The sequence below is a fragment of the Meles meles genome, chromosome 10 (assembly GCF_922984935.1).
Source record: "Meles meles chromosome 10, mMelMel3.1 paternal haplotype, whole genome shotgun sequence".
Classification (NCBI taxonomy): domain Eukaryota; kingdom Metazoa; phylum Chordata; class Mammalia; order Carnivora; family Mustelidae; genus Meles; species Meles meles.
The window spans coordinates 33558602-33579445 of record NC_060075.1 but is presented as its reverse complement, the minus strand read 5'-3'; the positions used below and the strand labels follow the sequence as shown (position 1 = coordinate 33579445).

Genomic DNA, 20844 nt, shown 5'->3' with positions numbered 1-20844 from the left:
CATCCCCTAACTGCTTTTTTAACTTTCTTTCTTTTTTGGGGGGGACTCTAGTTGCTCCACTGCCCAGTTGTCATACACACTGCTGCCAAATTAATCTTCTTTATAGTTAGGTTCTTCTTTCTCAGAAAGCTTCAGTGACTCTGCTTTGCTTCCTAAAAGAAGTAATTACTCTGTCAATCAGGGCCTTTCACTTTTATTCAGTAAATATAATTGAACACATGCTATGTGTCAGGCATTGAGCTTGATGCTTTCTGTGATACGGACCTAACCTGTCTTCTCATGTGTTTCATTTATCTTGGTCCCTCTATCTGAAATACTCTTTTCTTCCCATCTCTCCAGTTTCTGTAGGAGAGCCTACTCATTATTTCAAGGGCCATTTTTCATTGTCAAATTTCTAAAGAAGTCACCCTTAAAGCACTTCTTATCCTTGCCTTAACGAATATAATTTTTTAAAATGTGTATTCTTCTTGATGCTTTCTTTATTGGTCATTGTCTTATAGTACTTTCTACTTTGTATTATGGTTATATTTATCTATTATCTCTCCTACCCAACTGTAAGTCCTCTGATCATAGGATCTGTCTGATTACTCTCTGCATCTCTCACAGAACCTATGGTTCTCATAGAACCTCTCATAGAACCTGTTTCCTGGTATATTGTGTACTCAGTATATCCTCAAGTAATTAGATATGTATCTTACGGATGGCTAACCTTTACTTTCAAGGTATTGAATGAATACTTTCATTCAAGGTATTGAGTGAAAAGACAAATTACATTTACTGTTTTAATTTTCTTTTGCTAAACATTGAAGGCTGAAGTTTTTAAAATAGCCATATCTATATAATATTTATAGTTACTATAAAATCAGTAATAGAGAATTATAATTTTATTTAATAACTTGCCATATGTAGTGCAGGAGAGTTATTGACAAGTGAATTATTCATGCTGTTTTAAGGCTTGAGTTTTGTAATCTTAAATAATTGGCCTTTTTCTTTTTTAGTGCATTTGCACAGTATAACTTGGACCAGTTTACTCCAGTAAAAATTGAAGGTTATGAAGATCAGGTATGTTTCATATGAACATAGGATCTGACCTATCTTTGTTTCATTTATAATGGTTAATATATTCTGCAAGAATTGTGAAGTGGTATGTTTAAGATAAAGTGTTCATTTTAATCATAGCCTCTTACAGGCAAAGTAATTGAAAATTTGGGGTTTTTGTTGAGACAATAATACTACTAGCAGAAAGTCCCTTTTAGAAGTATTCAAATGTAATTCTTTTAAGATTTTAGAAAATAATTGCTTTAAATCTACTTTCTTGTTTTTTATAGGAAAAAAAAATCAGTCCTATATTAATCCAAAATCTAGAATATATATTAGTAAGATTTATATCATATTTTGGTTGCTCTGGAATTCTACAGTTCTTCATGTGAGTAACTTAGCATTTAGTAATTATTAAATCTTTTCTTTCCGAAGTGAAAGTTAGAATTGCTAAGCTAAAAAAAGCCACCAAAGGTCACTAGTTTTGGTGTTTTTTGGGGGGGGAGGGGTTTGTTTTTGTTTTTTCTTTTTGGTTTAGAGTTATTAATAATCAGTGATTATATTAATTCATACTGTGCTTGTGTGAAGCACAACGTATATAAAACAATATGAAGAAGGACCTGGTAGGTGGAACATGAGAGAGTTGTAACAGTTAGTTCTTAGTGGCTAGTCATGTCAAAGCTTGCATTTGGCATTATTCATTATGTAATACATAGTCTTGTATTTATAGGGGGAAAGAGAGCCTAGACAGAAGAAACTTATAACTGCAGAGAAAACAAGCTTATATATACATATATATATATAGACATGCATGTGTGTATGTATACACACATATATATATGAAGCTGTATAGCGTTTCATTTTATGAATCTCCTATATTTATTTTCTTTCTCTTGGGAGATTTTGGTTTTTTTAGTCTTTCTTTTTCTTTAACTGTAAACAAAGCCGTATTGTAAATCTATACCTCTGGGCACATTGACCATTATTTTCTTAAAATACTTCCCTAAAACAATATTTGTTGGAGAGCTCCCCAACTCATTTATGAACCTAGCATAATATTAATACTTAAACCTAATAAAGATAAAACAAAAAAATCAAACTCTAATCTCACATAAGACCATAGATTTAAAAACCTTAAATAGATATTAAAAAAATAGAATCCTGGAATATATCAAAAGAATGACAAATCAAGACTAAATAGAAATTATTACAAGAATGCATGAGTGGTTTCATATAAGGCAATATTTTGGTCTTATCTATTAATCAGCAAATCAAAGAGAAAAACTTAATGATGCATCAATAGACAGTGAAAAGGAATTTGAAAAATCCAGCAGCTAGTCCTTATTACAAAAAACCTGAGTAATCTAAGGATAGAGGAAGACCTCTTAAATATAGTAGATTGTTTAACAAAAATCACAGTAAATATCATAGACTACAAACACTGAAATAATTGTAGTTAAAATAGAAAATTTGCCAGGTTCGTTGGCTTATTAGTATCCCACCTAATGGAAGTATAAAAATAAGAGAATGAGAGCTTTAGAAAAGAAAACTCTGAGGTTGTATGATTTATATAATCACCTCCCAAACAAAAGAAACTACTAGATTTAAAACAATTTTGTGGGTTGGCTGAATTTAAGGTAAGTATACAAAACTCACTAACTATACTCTGTTGCGCAAAATAAGTATTTTACTCTAGAAGTGGTTGGAGGGGGAGAAATTCCATTTTAATTGGTTGAACTATGCATTAACCTAGGAATAATCTTAACAAGAAAGGCAAAGGATTGTGAAGACAGTGGTGGTTGTCTTCTTAAAACACAAAACAGGATGTGAACAATAGAAAGGCAATACCACATTCCATTTTGAAAAAGAAAGTTAAATTACTTAAAAATTAAAATACAAACTTATTGCAATTCGATTAGAATCCTAATAGTTTTCTTAATTGGTCAAAATGTTCATTAAGTTGATGCAAAAAAAATTCATGTTTGAAAAAAAATGTAAGAACAGTAAGAATGGGTAAGAGAATTCCTTTACTAGATAACAGAAGATGCTTTACAAGCAATGTAAAGTCAAATCAGGATGGTTTTGTATATAGTAGACAAATAAATCAGTACAGCAGCTTATAGAACCAGAATTTAATCCCAAAATATATGAAAATTTTTATGCATGACAAGATTATAATTTTAGATAGGCATATAATAAAAGATTGGCACAACTGGTCTCTGTTAAGAAGAAGGTTAATTTGAACCTCTATCTCATACAACATACAGAAATAAATTTTAGGTGGATTAAAAATTTATAAAATGACTGAAATTTTGGAAGAGTCTATATGTACAATACTAGGGCAGGGAGACTATCTTAAGTAAGTCTGGAAACCCAGAAACTATAGAAGAAAAGATAGACATTTTCCTACATAATAATTATTTTAACCATAAAATGAAACAGATACCTTAGATAAGGGACTCTTATAAATTAATGAGAAAACAACCAAAAAAACCACAGATGAAAAATATTGAAGAATATTCACTCACAGAAAAACAAGTGGCCCCCACACAAAAAGATACTTAGATCTGTCAGTAGTCAGAGAAATAAAATGAAAGTAATGAGATATTTTATACCCATCAGACTGAAAAAAGAATCATATCCCTATTGATGGTGGTAATGTGAGAGGAATATATCTTACATACTTTTCATAAAAATGTGGAAAGTCACAGCCATATTTTTGGAAATGTATTAAAAATTAAAAACACACAGACCCTTTACCTACTGTCCCCACTGCTGGGAATATATTTAAGAGAGATGGAAGCACCTAATGGAAATAAAATCATTAGCCTGTTAAAATATATGTACAGAATTTTAACATTTTTTTATTTTAAAGGTTTTTTTTTTTAAATTTTATTTATTTATTTGACAGAGATCACAAGTAGGCAGAGAGGAAGGCAGAGAGAGGGGGAGGAAGCAAGCGCCCCACCGAGCAGGGAGCCCGACGTGGGGCTTGATCCCAGGCCCCAGGATCATGACCTGAGCTGAAGGCAGAGGCTTTAACCCACAGAGCCACCCAGGCGCCCCCAGAATTTTAACATTTTTAATGTACTATTCCTCCCCCCAAAAGAAAACAGCCTGGAAATAAAAGAAATGGTTCATCAGTAACAGAATGGCAGAATAAATTAAGTTATACCCACATTATGGGACATTATGCAGCCATTAAAAAGAATGGTGAGAGGTTTACCAGTTGACTTTGAAGGATTTCTATAAGGTGCTGGTATTGAAAAAAGCCAAATGCCAAAAAATACGTGTATGTGTGCATTTTCATTCCATTCTGGTAAAACAGTGACCAAAAAAACCCTGTATGTGTGTATATGTACACGTAGATGTGTTTTTATTTATCTACGTGGAATTGTATGGCTGAAAAAGATTAGAAGGATACATCCTATGTGTATATGATTTTTATTAGAGGGGGAAGTTCTGACATAGTTAAGGAGTCAAAGTTGGGAGAGTTGCAAGGGAAGAACAAGAGGGGAAATTTTAAAGCACAGAATGTGACATTTATTCATGTACAACTTAATGTACATAAAAGAATAAATTACATGTTTAAAAATTTGAAAGTCAGTTGAAAACAGCTGTCAGTGAATAGATGATAAAAACAAGCAGACACTTCACAGTAGATGAGATTGTGGGCCCAGGAACAATATAGGACACACGGAGGAGTGTTCTCTCTGGTTTAAAGTTGTTCTTGTAACCATTCTCATTGAAGGTTATCACCAGTCCTTGGTTTCAAGAACTGGAAACTGGTAATAGAAATAGTAAACAGTTTATAGTTCTAAAACAAAACAATACAAAACTCCAGCAGTATATTAAAAGATGCATTCTTTTCACTCAGTAGCCAGAAGTTATATTGGGAGAAAATTAAATCCACTGATCTTAGCTGAACAAGACTAGCCTCATTTCAGTTATTATAGTTGTGCCATATAGTTAAACCAATTGCTTGGAATAGAATTATTTTACAGTGTTCAGGACAAAACTTAAGTGAATTTATATTAATATATATCAGTACTTAAATGCTATTTTAAATACTTTTTTTCCCCAAAATTCATCGCATCATTGAAGGTATTGATAACAGAACATGGTGACTTGGGAAATGGAAAGTTTTTGGATCCCAAAAACAGAATCTGTTTCAAATTTGATCACTTAAGAAAGGAAGCAACTGATCCAAGACCATATGAAGCAGAAAATGCAGTTGAGTCATGGAGAACTTCAGTAGAAACTGCTCTGCGAGCTTATGTAAAAGAACATTATCCAAATGGGGTTTGCACTGTAAGTCATCAATATGCATATTTTTCTTTTGTCTTTGTAAATATGACTTCTTATGATCTCCTGAAATCTCTTACAGAACTGACATAACTTGCCATTGTTTTTTTTTCTTGAAGTAAATACTTCTAAGAGTGTTTTTTTGAGAAACTCTAAATAGTAAATACATTATGATGGCACAGAATGGAAAAATGGTTGTACCTTGAATTAAATCCAAGTAGGAATTGTCATACATTGATTAGAGCACGATGCATAAGATTCTTTATCTCACGTTAATAACTCATCTCAGTAAGTTTAAGATCAAACTTCCTTTCAAGATCTTAGAACAAATTAAATTATTTGGAAGTGGAATCATGTCCTTGCCTGTTTTATCATCAGGTCTCTTTTTTAATGTGATTCTTTCATAGGTTTAACCTGTTTTTATATTTTCTTTATGAAATATAGAAATTGGAAGTGCTTTTTTTTTCTTCTTCATTTTTTCGTAAGATTGTTTGTACCTAGGTAAGGTACAGCCATCCCCCCAGTTTGTTGTGTTTCTGTGATCTTCTCTATAGCCAGAGAGATCTTTTGAAATACAGATCAGATCATGGAAATCCCATGCTAGAAATCATTCATAAATTTTCCATTACACTTTGGATAGAGTCTAGGCTTCTGAACATGGCTTTCACAGCATTCTGGACCTGGTTTTTGCCTACCTCTGGAGCCAAAGATTTATAGTTTATATTTGCTGTCCCAACATAATTACTAATATTACCAGTGGCATCCCATTTCAAAACTCTGAGAGGTTTTCTGGTTAGGACAAAAATTCATATAATCCCTTAACTATCTAGCTCTCAGTAATTATTTGAGGAAAAATTATAGCGTAACCTAAAATACTTTACAAATTCATTGAATAATAACCTTGTTGATTAGGATTATTTTGGAAGAATAACTCAAGAATAGGTAGGTAGGTTGTGTTAGAGAGTCCTTATTTGCTCCTGGGGAATTGAAAGGTACAGATTATCCATGACTTTTAAAGCAATAAACATAAATAAATAAAAGAGGTGAAACAACATCGTCATACCATCGCAAGCATTCTCTTATGACCTTTTTGGTTATAAGTAAATTAACTTTCTCACCTCTTTCCTGATACTTTGTAAAATGAGTGAAGAAATAACAGCCTCTAAGATTGTAAAGGAAACAAAGATGATAATCAAAGTGTAGGTCCAGTTTTTGGTTCCAGATTGGTATCTGCATGTTTAAAATAAATTGTCTACACTTCTTGTGATACCTGTATTTGGAATGAAAAGTATAGTATATCTAGGATGTTTGTGAATATTTTTAAAGTATAGTATGAGTTTTACTTTATAAATTTTGTGCTTTTTTAATGATCCACCAAGCATTTGTGATAAGTGTACATGTTTGAGTACTTGTTTTTCTAGCTACTATGCTAGAATGATGACGTACTCTGTATTCTTTTATATGTTCCTACCAAAGTGCTCTACAATTTTTTTTTTGTGCAGATGTTTAAAGCTGAACATTCTGTGGCCCTGAATTCACACTTCTCTTTATTTTCTTTGCCATTAAGGTATATGGTAAAAAAATAGATGGACAGCAAACCATTATTGCATGCATAGAAAGCCATCAGTTCCAAGCAAAAAACTTTTGGTAAGTTAAAATTTTGTATTTTGGGGAATTGTGACATTTATATCCTTTGTAGTCCTTGTTTTATTGGTTGGACCTGTACCTTGTTTATGTATAACTAAGTACAATCTAAACATGAATCTTGAGCCTTTTGATATAAGAAAGCTATTTACTCCACAATCAGCGTATTATTTAAAGGTAGCGGTAAACCCATTGACAGTGAATAAGAGCGTGGGATTGCATCGAGTGTTTTTAGAGACTTGCAAGCAGGATCCTGAGGGAACATTTGTGCCTGCAAGCAGACCAGTTGGCAGGCCCATATGCTCATTCTGAGAATGGATTGTTCCTGACTGAGACTTAATGGGAGAAGAGGACAGAGGTAATTATAAAGGGGAACAGTGATTTTTCTGGTGAATTTGGGGGCTCTGAAGTAGATGTTTTCATGCGAATTTTTTTGTGTTTGGCCGGCCAATGTAAGGAATTAATGACTGTTTTATACAGTGAGGCAGATTACAATCATAGTCTCATTTTAATTAAGTTATAATCTTGAAATGAAATTCATTGATTATTCCTTATAAAAGTCCAGTCCCCTAAAGCATGACTTGCCGTGTTAATCTTGGACCTTTGACAAATTGTTGAGCCTTTGTATTTTTAGACAAGACTGTTTCTGAGACACCTTCTTTATAAAATTCTGAGGCTCTACAAGACTTTATAAATTCAGGGGCGCCTGGGTGGCTCAGTGGGTTAAAGCCTCTGCCTTCGGCTCAGGTCATGATCCCAGGGTCCTGGGATCGAGCCCCACATCGGGCTCTCTGCTCCGCGGAGAGCCTGCTTCCTCCTCTCTCTCTGCCTGCCTCTCTGCCTAGTTGTGATTTCTCTCTGTCAAATAAAAAAAAAAAAAAAAAAAAAGACTTTATAAATTCAAAATTGAATGAAGTTTTTACCTTTATCCTCCTTTTTTGCTAATACATGCTAAGATCATCAGAGTAAGTATAATCATGATATTTGACTTGTTTAGCCAAGTTGGTTGGTTGTGCTCTTGAGGGTAAAGTAAGAGGTATCTATTGATACCCCCGTGGACTAATTTGGTTCAAGGTCCAAGATTGCTCCACTATTTAACCATCTTAGAAATAAATGCAAGGTTACAAGGTTAACCAAGAACATTTGGAGAAAGGCAATCCATTATCACTGAAGGAAAGTCAATTCTGTATGTCAATGTACGCGTTAATGACAAGCTGCAGTTCCCCGAAGATTCTGGTATATAAAGTTAATAAAAGTGTAGTTCCTCCATTCTAAGCATAAAATCTTGTAGCAGTAACCTACAGTATCCTAAAGAAATAAATCTATTAATTTATGCAATTTGTGCCAAGATGTGTATCATAAAATCTTGTTGAGTTGAACTATTAAAGGAAAATTCTTGTTGCTTAGTTTTATTTCAGTATATATTATATATATAATATTATATTATATATATATAATAGTATATATTATAGTTGTTATAGTGAATTTACTAATGTTATTACTTTATTATAAAGATGTTATAGTGAATTTACTAATCAGTTTTGAAAAACAATTTGAGCTTTAGCATATGTAAAATGAAGATGGTGTTTGTTTTTGAGTTCTCTGTTCTTACTAATTTGCTTCCCATTTCTGAATTGTCCTAAACTACCACAGTGAACATTGTATCATGGAAGTTAAAAGTGACTTCCACTTTTTAAAGAAGATAAATTCTAAATGACATTCAGAGTAGTAGACATCACATATCACAATAATCTCAGTAAAATCTAAATATTTTGGTACAAAGAAATATACTTCAGTGCACCTAAAATACAGATAGAATTAAAATCAGAAGATAATAGTCATAGACATTTAATAGATTTCACTAGGACATTCTCTTCTTGGGCTCTACTCTTTCCCTAATGTCTAGGGAATAATACACATTTGTAATTACAGTGTTACTAGAAGAGAAGGGAAGAATATAAATAAAAGCTAGTATATCTCGACTCCATTGATAACATACTCCATTGATAAAAGGCTATGACTCAGCATCATTTACCATTACTGTATAGTAGTAATGCCTATGGAAGGATTTTTTGAAATAGTTCTTAAATTGGTACCATTACTCGATTTGGAATTCCTTTTTTCTTTTTGTAATCAATGTTTACATATGCATATTGTCATAATAAGTCAGAAGTGTATATGCTTAGAACTTAATAGTGCTCAATACTAATACCTAAATAAAAGGAATTCTTTCAGAATCACGAAATAAAAATAAATAGACCTAGGTTCTTTGTCCAACTGAGCTACTTACGGATAATTTTGGATGCCCCTCAAAATCAAGGCATGGTATAAAATTCTCTTATTTTGTAGATCGTACGCATTGTTCTAATGAGAGTACTTTTCACATGTTAAGTGTTAACTTTAGATATGAGTACTCTCATTCTGTGGATTTTCATGATTGGGCAGATTGCCAGAATATTACAAGGAACCCAGAAGTACTTTTATAGCAAAGCCAGTACAGTGATCCATTAACTCTGTGACTATTTCAGAAACATATGCTACTATTCCAAAAAAACCTAACAGGTATAAACGTGCATTTCAGAATATGTGTTTAGCATACAAAGAGCTACTAGGGGTATGGGGTGCCTGGGTGGCTCAGTGGGTTAAAGCCTCTGCCTTCGGCTCAGGTCCTGATCCCAGTGTGTTGGGATCAAGCCCTGCATCTGGCTCTCTGCTCAGCAGGGGTCCTGCTTCCCTTCCTCTCTCTCTGCCTGCTTCTCTGCCTACCTGTGATCTCTGTCTGTCAAATAAACAAATAAAATTTTAAAAAGAGGTACTAGGGGGGCACCTGGGTGGCTCAGTGGATTAAAAAGAGGTACTAGGGGTAGAAGGAAAGTTGACATGAAAAGGCCAGAAAAAAAGAATAAAATTCATTATCTGGGAGGCAAAAATGAATAACATATTGGATGCTTGTTTGTAATGTCACAATTTCCTACCATTAATGTGTTTAATTTGCATACCAAAAGTCATTTTAAGTGAGAGGAGGATATGCCTTTTATGTGGAAATTTAATCCTAAACTGGAACAGAAGAAAATTTCTGATACTTAACAACTCTTTATATAAAGCCTTTCTCTTTCCAGATATCAAAACCTTCAGGGGCACCTGGGTGGCTCAGTGGGTTAAAGCCTCTGCTTTCGGCTCAGGTCATGATCTCAGGGTCCTGGGATGGAGCCCTGCATCCGTCTCTCTGCTCAGCAGGGAGCCTGCTCCCTCCTCTCTGCCTGCTTCTCTGCCTACTTGTGATCTATGTCAAATGAATAAATAAAATCTTTAAAAAAAAAACCTTTAAAATATTGTATTATTACCCATTCTTTTAAAAAATATTTGGTACTAGCTTTGCGCAGTGGCAGTATCGTAGCCAATGAGGTTTATCCAAGGCGCGATTATTGCTAATTAAAAAATGTTTGGTACTTTGTACTCTTCAGTGGCTGTCTGACTGCATTGACTGTATTTGTGAAAGCCCCTGGTAGTCTGAATATTTGTTCTATTTATTCTTTTTTTTAATTGAAGTATACTGGACACATAAGGTTACATTAGTTTCAGGTGTGTAATATAATGATTTGACAAGTTTGTAGTGATGCTGTACTCACCACAGGTATAGGCTACCATCTGTCACCATACAACGTTATTATATACTTTTAAATATATTCCGTATTTTTATCCCTTTATTGCCTTATTAATTCCACAACTGGAAGCCTGTATCTCTCATTCCCCTTCACCTCTTTATTCAGTTTACTGTTAATTAAAGCATAAGTATGTCAGTTGTGAAGAAGTAGCTTAAAATTTTCCCCCAAAAAGTAGCTTATATAATTTAGTTTTGATCTGTATTTTAAGCCTTAGCTTTAGAATTCTTTAGTTGTATCCATTGTATATGGCCTTTCTTATCAGTAGGATGAAGATTAAATGTAGCTCATAACTGAACTTAATCCTTTGATTCCTTTAAATATTTCAGTGATTTAAAAATGAATATCCAGCATCCATCATATTGTAGCATTAAATTTAAATCTGGAACTTAAAATTTATTCAAATTATTTTCCTTACCTTATTTACAGCTGCTGTTTTTATTTTTAAGGAATGGTCGTTGGAGGTCAGAGTGGAAGTTTACAATCACCCCTTCAACCACTCAGGTGGTTGGCATCTTGAAAATTCAGGTATGAAATAAAAAGAATTTGTTTACTGCTCTCTAGATGATTCTGAACAGAGAAATAGCTAATTCATAAATTTATTTTTCTCAGTACACAATAAAAATTTCTTTTTTAGATCTTTGTTTTGAGGTATTGGGAAAAACAAGTAGTGTTGATTTCATCTTTCAAATAACCTTGTAGTTCATTCCCTAGTCATCAAAAACATGCAAGGATAGCTTACAGATTCTAAAAACACAGCTAAAATTAGATGCTACCATTTGGTCTGCTCTTCAAACAGTCAAACAGTTTGTTCATCCAAGCATCCTCTGAGTTTGAGTTGTGCTGTTCTGTCTCCTGAATTGGGTGGAATTGGGTGAGGTATAATATTAATGTATGTATGTGCATGTAGATATATAAATATATATTTATTGTGTGTATATATTAAAAATGTAGATATGACATTTATCCTTTAAGTATCTTCTGTACTCACATTTAATTTCTTATAAGAAACCATAATTGAATTCTTTGACTCATTTAGTATAAACTCAAATGTTTATAGAGAAGAACATTTGATAAATAAGAGGAAGTATTTGAATATAAATATTCCTAAACAAGTTAAAGACTGACCAGTCTTTTTCTATACTGGTTCACTTATTTATTCAGTATATTTCATTAACTATCATGAAAGGTATTGTGCTAAAAGCCATAAAGGAATAAAGATGGATCAGATACAGCTGCTCTGTCATTTGACTCCACTATATATTTCTAGTCTTTATCCTGTTGTTTTTAATGTCTTGTTATGACTGTCCATTAGGGGATGGAGAACAGAGGCTAAGAATGTTTTGAAAAGCAGGCTGCCTGAGTTTGAATCCCAGATCTGTCTGTTATTCTTTGTATGACCGCAGGAAATCATTGAATATTAGCTGTTTTTGCTTGTTTCCTCATGAATCTAAAAAAGAAAACAGCAGTAGAAAGCTTATATGGTTGTTTGAAGATTGGTTGATATGGGCAGAATGGTTGGAACAGAGTCAGGCATGAAGTGCTTCATGAATGATGACCATTACTGTTGAATTATTCTTTCCTTCAGTTGGGTCTCTCAGTAGCTTTCACCTGGATAATTTCTAAAATGGTGCTTCTGTTGAGCCAAAGCTTATTGAGCGCTGGGATTGTCTGATTCACAGTTCTGTCTTCATCACTTAGCGTGATGCCTACCTAGCATATAATTGTTATTTTATTGAATATCTGGACCCTTTGCCATCCTCCAATCTATTTTTCACATTGCCATCATCACAAAGATGATTTCTAAAAATTTAAATCTGGATATATTATTTCGTAAGACCACTCTCACTTACAAGATAGGCCAGACATATTTGCATGGCACACAAGGCCCAGATTGATTTGTCTTTTACCTATTTCTCCAGCCACTCTTCTCACTCCCCAGTCTCGTACACATTCCAGCCATAAGTACCTCCAAGCCTTTCTACAATATGCTGTTCTCTTAGCTCAGTTGCATTATCTTCCCTGGTTTAATTGTTGTCATACTTACATTGCTGAACCCAAGTCTTGTGTACCTCTTTTCTGAAATCCTTTCTTAAATCTCAGAGAGTCTCAAGACTCTCAGTGTCCCAAGACTCTCTATGTACTTTGTACATATCTCTTACTGTGTTGTATTGAAAAGTAAGGCCAAGGACTCTTTTTTAAAAGCTGTGCATCCCTACCTTCTGTAGTAGCAGGTGTATTATCATTCAGCTAATGCTTATTGAATAAATTCATGTCTGAATTTTGAGGAATTAAATGGTTAGTGGAAATGCAGAAAAGAGGAACAATATTTGGGAGGGAATATGGTGTGCTCAGTTTTGGAAATCTTGAGTTTAGTTATCAGTAGAATATCTATTAGGTAGAAATGTCCAAAGTCAGGTCAGTGGAGGGCTTGCCTCAGTAATTACAGGAACTGTAAATTAGTCTCCTCACTAGACTGAGGACAGAAAGAGTTATGCTGGAGTTTGAAAGGTCAGGAGCTCAGCAGAGAAGTCTAGGTTTAGAGCTGAAATTGGTAGTCATTTGCACTGATGTGTTGTTGAAGCCATAAAGATCTATCTTGATGATTCCTATAATGTGTGGTTTCTGTAATTTCTTTTTCTAATAGGTTCATTATTATGAAGATGGTAATGTTCAGTTAGTGAGTCATAAAGATATACAAGATTCCCTAACAGTGTCTGTAAGTAATTTCAAAATAAAATTTCAACAACCTGATAACTTCTATAAAACCAGAACAGTTTTGAAATTAACATTTTAAGTAATATTTCTGCTTCAGATTAAAGTGTTCTCAAATGGATTAAAGATGGTAAGTTAACTGGAAGTCTGTATGTAACTTTTTTTAGCAGCTTTATTGGTATAATTCGCATACCATTCAATTCACCCATTTAAAGTATAAAATTCTGTGCTTTTTAGTATATTCACAAGACTGTATAATCACCACAATCTAATTTTGAATGTTTTTGTCTTCCAGAAACCCTGTACCCATTAGCAGTCACTCCCCATCTGTCTCCCTCATCAGCTTTTCCCCAAAACCTCCTCAGCCCTAGGCAATTGTGAATTTACCTTTTAATCTATGGATTTGTTTATTCTGGACATTTCATATAAACGGAATCCTATAATATGTAGTCTCTTGAGACTTTTTTTCACTTAGCATGATTTTTTTTTTTTTTTTTTTTTTTAAGAAGGGATCATTTCCCTTTTTTTTTTTATTTGACAGAGAGAAATCACAACTAGACAGAGAGGCAGGCAGGCAGAGAGAGAGGAGGAAGCAAGCTCCCCGCGGAGCAGAGAGCCTGATGTGGGGCTCGATCCCAGGACCCTGAGATCATGACCTGAGTGGAAGGCAGAGGCTTTAACCCACTGAGCCACCCAAGCGCCCCTAGCATGATGTTTTTAATGTTTATCAATGTTGGAGGATGTATCAGTACTTCATTCCTTTTTATTCCAAAATAATATTCCATATACCACATTGCATTTATCCATTTATCAGTTGGATTGACATTCGTATTTTTTATTACTTTTTGCTGTTTTGAACTCTTGTGTACTATTTTTTTGGGGAGACGTTTGTTTTCATTTTTCTTTGGTGGAGGTGGAATTGCTGGGTTGTATGTAGTTCTGTGTTCAACCTTTTGAAGAACTTTTGCCAGACTATTTCCAGAGTGGCTGCACCATTTTATATTTCCATCACTTGTCTACGAGGGCTCCACTTTTTCCATGATAGCCATCCTGCTTGGTATAAAGAGGTATCTTATTGTGGTTTTTCATTTTCATTTTCATTTTCATTTTCATTTTCCTGATGGATAATGATGTTGAGCATCTTTTCATGTATTACTGGTTATTTGTGTATCTTCCTCAGGAAAATGTCTATTCAGATCCTTCGTCCGTTTCTTAACTGGTTAATTGTGTTTTTATTGTTGAGTTGTAATTGTTACTTACATGTTTCGAATACAAGTCCTGTATCAGATACAGGATTTGCAAATATTTTCTCCCATTCTGTGTGTTGTTTTACTCTCTTGATTGTTATCATTTGCAGAACAAGAGGTTTTACTTTGGATGTAGTCCCAATTTATTTTTTTTTTATTGTTGTTGTTACTTGTGCTTTTGGTGTATTATTAGAAACCATTGCCTAACCCAAGGTCATGAAGATTTATTCCAGGGTTTTTTTATAAGAACTTCATAGCTTTAGCTCTTAAATTTAGGCTTCCAATTTTTTACTCAACTTTTAAACTCTATTGTGTTTTCCCCGTCTGTCTGGATTATGATTGAATGAAGTTTTTCTGAAGTTCAGCTTTCCAATTCATGAAACTTTGAACTTGATTTTATTTCCCCACATAGTTCTCTCACACATTCTTTCCATTACACATGCAGCTCTTTGTGGGATTTTTTTTTTTTGCCCCAGTGATATTAATAATATAACATTAATAGTCAAATGTATATTTTCCTATAAGCTTTTGTGTTGCATACCTAAAAATGCCAATATATTATAAACATCAACTGCTAATATACAAAATTAGCTAAACTACAGATACAAAGAAGAGTTAATTTTTAATTTAAGAAAGCATTTGATTTAACATTAAGAAACATGTGTGAATGTGTAAGGCCAGTTGCTACCTGGGAAGAGAGGAAAGCTAGTATTTAAGAAAATGTTTCATTAGCATTTAAGTGACTTCTGCATTTATGCTAAATGGTACTCTACTTGCAAAATTTGCCAGTAAAAGAAACTAAGGTCTGGTTTTCCATGAGACTCTCTGTTTGGTATTGTTCTTTATCGTGTGCATACATGTAACTTTTGCATAACAGAGTACTTGGTACTATATTCTTTAGTTTCATACTAAGCAAAGAGTCTTCCTAAAACACAATTGTTTACAAAGTTACAGACTGTGGAGTTGTTGTGAAGTGGTCATAGTAATTAAACTTGACCAATACACCTTTTATGCTGCTTTTTAGAAATGAATGTTTGACTTTATTTTGTAAGGTTTTCTTTTCTTTCTTTTTCTTTAATTGTTTTTGGACAGAAAAAAAATGCACATATTATAGAAATATAAATACATATGTGTAAATATATAAGACATACATAAAGTAAGATATTAGAGAGTTTTATATTAACACTGTTAACTTTTTTGCTGTTAGGAAAAAAGCAAAGAAACTCGTATATTGGAATGTTAAAATTTTTCCAGAAAATAGTTAAACACTACAGTAAATTCACCTTAAACTTTAAAATAAGCTTTTCCTGGGGCGCCTGGGTGGCTCAGTGGGTTAAGCCTCTGCCTTTGGCTTGGGTCATGATCTCAGGGTCCTGGGATCGAGCCCCGCATGAGACTCTCTCCTCATTTGGGAGCCTGCTTCCCCCTCTCTCTGCCTGCATCTCTGCCTGCTTGGGATCTTTCTCTCTGTCAAATAAATAAATAAAAATAAAATAAAATAAGCTTTTCCTAATGTTTTTAAATTGTAAATTTAAATACTGTTGTGTAAATACTGCTGTAAATACTGTTGGTGTTAAATGGTAATACTGTTATTACATATTTGTAAATACTGTTATGTTGGTAAATACTGTTGAGTACATATTTAATATTTAGATACAGTCATTAATTAGAAATTTATGACTAACTTCTTACCTGTAAAGATTGTCAAATTCATGCTAAGTGTTATAATTGAATTTCTCATCGATATGTATTATTAATACTTTGCTTTCCTTAAACAGTGAAACCAGGTTCATTCTGCAGACTTTCAAAATACTTCTGCCTAGTTTCCTTTGGACTTAGAATAACTGATCTTACAATATTTTCACTTTGTTATAATTTCTGTGTTACTTATTAAACTATAGTAAAGCAGTAACTATACATATATTGACATACCTATTTAAAAATAATAATGGTGTACACAAAAGTAAACTCAAAATGGATTAAAGACCTAAATGTGAAGCCTAAAACCATCAAAATCCTAGAAGAGAAGAGAACACAGTAATTTTTTTGACCTTGGCATTAGGAACATTTTTCAAAGTATGTCTCCTAAGGCAATGGAAACAAAAGCAAAAATAAATTGTTGGGACTACATCCGACAAAAAGGCAACTTATTAAGTGGCAGAAGATATTTGCAAATGATGTATTTGATTAGGGGTTAGTATCCAAAATATATAAAGAACTTAGACAGGAGCACCTGGGTGGTTCAGTAGGTTAAGTATCTACCTTCAGCTCAGGTCATGATCCCGGGAGCCCCACGTTGGGCTTTTCTCCTCAGCGAGGAGCGTGCTTCTCCCTCTCCCTTGGCCTGCTGCTCCCCCTGCTAGTGTTCTCTCTGTCAATAAATAAGTAAAATCTTAAAAAAAAAAAAAAAAAACAAACTTAGACAACTCAACACCCAAAAAAATAAACAGTCCAATTAAAAAATGGGCAGAGGACCTGAATAGACATCCTTTTTAAAGAAGACATACAGATAGCCAACAGACATGAAGAGATGCTCAACATCACTAATCATCAGGGAAGTGCAAACCAATATCGCAGTGATACATCACTTTTCACCTATCAGGATGGCTAAAATCAAAAAGACAAATAGTGTTGTCAAGGATGTGAAGGAAAAGGAACCTTCATGCAATGTTGGTAGGAATGCAAACTACTGTAGCCACTATGGAAAATGGCATGGAAGTTCCTTAATTAAAAATAGAAATATCATATGATTCAATAATTCCACTTCTGGATATTTACCCAAAGAGAATGAAACACTAATTGGAAAAGATATAGGAATGTTTATTGCAGCATTGTTTACAGTAGACAAGATATGGAAGTAACTTAAATATCCCCCAATAGATGAATGGATAAGGAAGACCAGGGGACTCTACATACAATGGAATATTATACAGCCATAGAAAAGGACGAGATTGTGCAATGTACGACAATATGGTTGGACCTAGAGGATATTACGCTTAGTGAAATAAGTCAGAGAAAGTCAATTACCATATGATTTCACTCATTTGTGGAATTGAGAAAAAAATGAATAAACAAAAAGATACTAATACAGAGAACAAACTGATGGTTGCAAGAGAGAGTGGAGGTGGGGGAAGGGCAAAATGGTGAAGGTGAGTGGAAACTACAGTCTTCTAGTTATGGAATCACTAAGTCATGGGAATAAAAGGCATAGAATGAGAAGTATAATGAATGATACTGTATTAGCACTGTATGGTGACAGATGGTAGTTACTTGTGAGCATAACATAATGTCTAAACTTGTTAAATCACAATGTTGTACAGCAGAAACTACTGCAACTTTGTGTGTCAATTATACTAAAAAATGGAAAACTTAAAAGAAATAGTGGTATAATTTTAAATTACCATTTACGTTTGGTTTTGGTTTTCATTCAGAATGAGGTGCAAACAGCAAAAGAATTTATAAAGATTGTAGAAGCTGCAGAAAATGAATACCAGGTATGTTTTTCAAAAACACTACATAATTTACATTTGCTTTAACTACTGGCACTGAAATTTCAATTTCATTTATGAGCCTGAATTTTTTTCATTTGTTTCACTATAATAAAACATAGTCTTATATTTTTTAATTTTCTTGTTTTAAATTCAGTGACAGACATGAAAATGGCCAAAACTCTGTTTTAGCCAACTGTAATTTTTGAGTGTTAGTCATAATATGCAAGATTTTAAATGGTTATTTTGTTCTTGATTGGAAATTTTAATTTATGAAGTAATTCCCAAAGTATTATTTAGATTATGTGTAATCTGCTTAGATCTTACTTCACTTTATATTCTTATTTTTATTAGCTTCTAAACTATACTCTTGAACTTACATATTTAATTTGTGGATTAGCTATATTTCTGCTCCTTGCAAATAATAATATATAAAATTATTCTGAGTGAAATAGTAAAATTGATCCAATGAGAATACACAAATATTAAATCTAAGTTGCAGTTTCATTTCATTAAATTTAATTATTCAAAATGATTATAGGCTTTTTCTTTTAGGGGCACCTGGCTGGCTAAGTCAGTAGAGCATGTGACTCTTGACTCACAACTGTGAAATCCAGACCTGAGCCAAAATCAAGAGTCCGACACTTAACTGACTGAGCCACCCAGGTGACCCTCTTTTAGTTGCTTTTAAACAGCTTTTAAGGGGCGCCTGGGTGGCTCAGTGGATTAAGCTGCTGCCTTTGGCTCAGGTCATGATCTCAGGGTCCTGGGATCGAGCCCCGCATCGGGCTCTCTGCTCTGCAGGGAGCCTGCTTCCTCCTCTCTCTCTGCCTGCCTCTCTGCCTACTTGTGATCTCTCTCTCTCTCTGTCAAATAAATAAATAAAATCTTTAAAAAAAAAACAAACAAAAAACAGCTTTTAAAACCACATTGGGGTTTTTATTTGACTTTTTTTTTTTTTTTACTTTTTAAAAACTGAAATAGGCTGTTTAAATAAAAGTTTTTCTAAAGCATCTGTGTGTTTTATAAATTGTTCTGTTTCTTTTATTTCTTTAAACTTTTAACTACTGTTTTTCATAGACCGCCATCAGTGAGAATTATCAGACAATGTCGGACACTACTTTCAAAGCCTTACGTCGACAGTTGCCAGTTACACGCACTAAGATTGATTGGAACAAGATCCTTAGCTACAAGATTGGCAAAGAGATGCAGAATGCATAAGATGAACATTGCATGACCGAATCATTTTAATGTCTTTGCGTTTAAAAAAAAATCATTGCAAAAGTATTCAGAACTGTCAAGCTACCCAGTCAGATGGGCTGTTGCCATTTAAAATCACTGTAATTAATTAGTTTGGTTAGAGCACAAAGCTTAGCTAATCAACCATTATTTTTCATTTCTTTTCTTCAAAGAGGATTGAAAATCAGTTTAGTTTAAATGTCTTTTACTTTCTGTTATACTTTTCTTTCTTATAATTAAGAGATGATTCTTCTAGTTTAATGTTAAAAGTTTTTGAAATGTTTCAAAAATATTTTACTTATCATAACCCTAAAATTGTTGTCTTTTGATTTATGAAGTGGGTAACTTTTGATATTTGCCCAGTTCTTTTTAATGGTGTCAATAATGGACATTCTAGTTTAAGGTGGTTGATGGATTTAGCCATATATGCTGCTAAAGAAATTGTCTACCTTTTTCCCCCTCACCTCTACCATTTATGTAAGATCAAGATTAGAGGGAAAGCATTTTCTATATCAATTGTGTTTTGAACCTTTCAAGAAGGTTATTTAGCTAGCTTAGTGTTTAACTAAACTTTTTTAAAACAAGGCCAAGGTCTAATGCTGTTTTGAGATTCTGAAATTAAATGAAAATACTTATTTCAGAAATGCATTTAATGCTTTTTTCTTGTGACAGTTACGCAAATTAGCTTGAACTCCATATGTCCCTGAGTTATTTTTATCATAAAGCCACAAATGTATTATAACAAGGCAAATTGTAATATATATAATCCTGAACTCATGACCATGTCTCAGTTTATTTCTTTTCTTGGATTGAAAAGTACTGAAATTCAATGTGACATTAAAATGAAAATTTTCCTATTTATCTGAGTAGATATCACTTATCAATGAGTCATATACTATTTTAAAATACTTTCTTTGGATATTGTGATTCTTAACTGGTTGTAAATTAGAAAAGCTGGGAATACATATGATGTGCATTGCAGTCTAAATTTTTCCATCTTCCTGTGCATCATGAGCATGTTTGTAATATTTTAAAATTTACATTTACTGATGCTACAGGAATTTTAAACCTGTGGTAAATGTTAATATTTACTGTAGAGAGTGGGGTAGATTTGTGGTTTCATTCAGTCGAGTATGGTTATTATACTCCAGTGGAATCCCTTCCTCACATACTCTTGAAGACGTCTGGGCCTGGAAGTGTTTTTTTAAAAACACCACTTTCATTATGTACAATAAAATATTTCATTAGCTTGAGTTGTATAGAATTTTAAAAATTTCCCAGTGAAAGCATGTTATTTAACTTCTTTTTAAAAGTCAGAGTTGGGCTTTGAAAACATTGAGAATTTAATATGAAATTTGACGGCTTGATTTAAGTCATTTTTTCTAATTTCGTTAAATTGTTTTCTCTGGTTTTGCCATATTGGGTTTTCTAAAGAAAATGAATTAACAATGTTAATTATCTCTTCCCTTCTTTAAAAGACATTTTCAAAAGTCTTATAATGATTCT

The 20844-nt window shown here is 33.3% G+C and overlaps 1 protein-coding gene and 1 non-coding gene across 2 annotated transcripts in view; both read left to right on the top strand.

The window, feature by feature from the left end:
- Window positions 1–20199, top strand: part of CAPZA2 (capping actin protein of muscle Z-line subunit alpha 2) — a 61772-nt gene extending 41573 nt beyond the window's left edge. Inside the window, exons 4-10 of the mRNA XM_046020648.1 lie at window positions 999–1062; window positions 5143–5349; window positions 6911–6990; window positions 11099–11177; window positions 13297–13368; window positions 18043–18105; window positions 19180–20199. Coding sequence (XP_045876604.1) covers window positions 999–1062; window positions 5143–5349; window positions 6911–6990; window positions 11099–11177; window positions 13297–13368; window positions 18043–18105; window positions 19180–19320 — 706 coding nt within the window. The 3' untranslated portion in view covers window positions 19321–20199. The remainder of the gene's footprint in view (window positions 1–998; window positions 1063–5142; window positions 5350–6910; window positions 6991–11098; window positions 11178–13296; window positions 13369–18042; window positions 18106–19179) is intronic.
- On the top strand, window positions 10359–10496 carry LOC123952338. Its single transcript, XR_006820606.1, has one exon. It is a non-coding gene; the product is annotated as a U4 spliceosomal RNA (small nuclear RNA).
- Window positions 20200–20844: the final 645 nt, after the last annotated feature.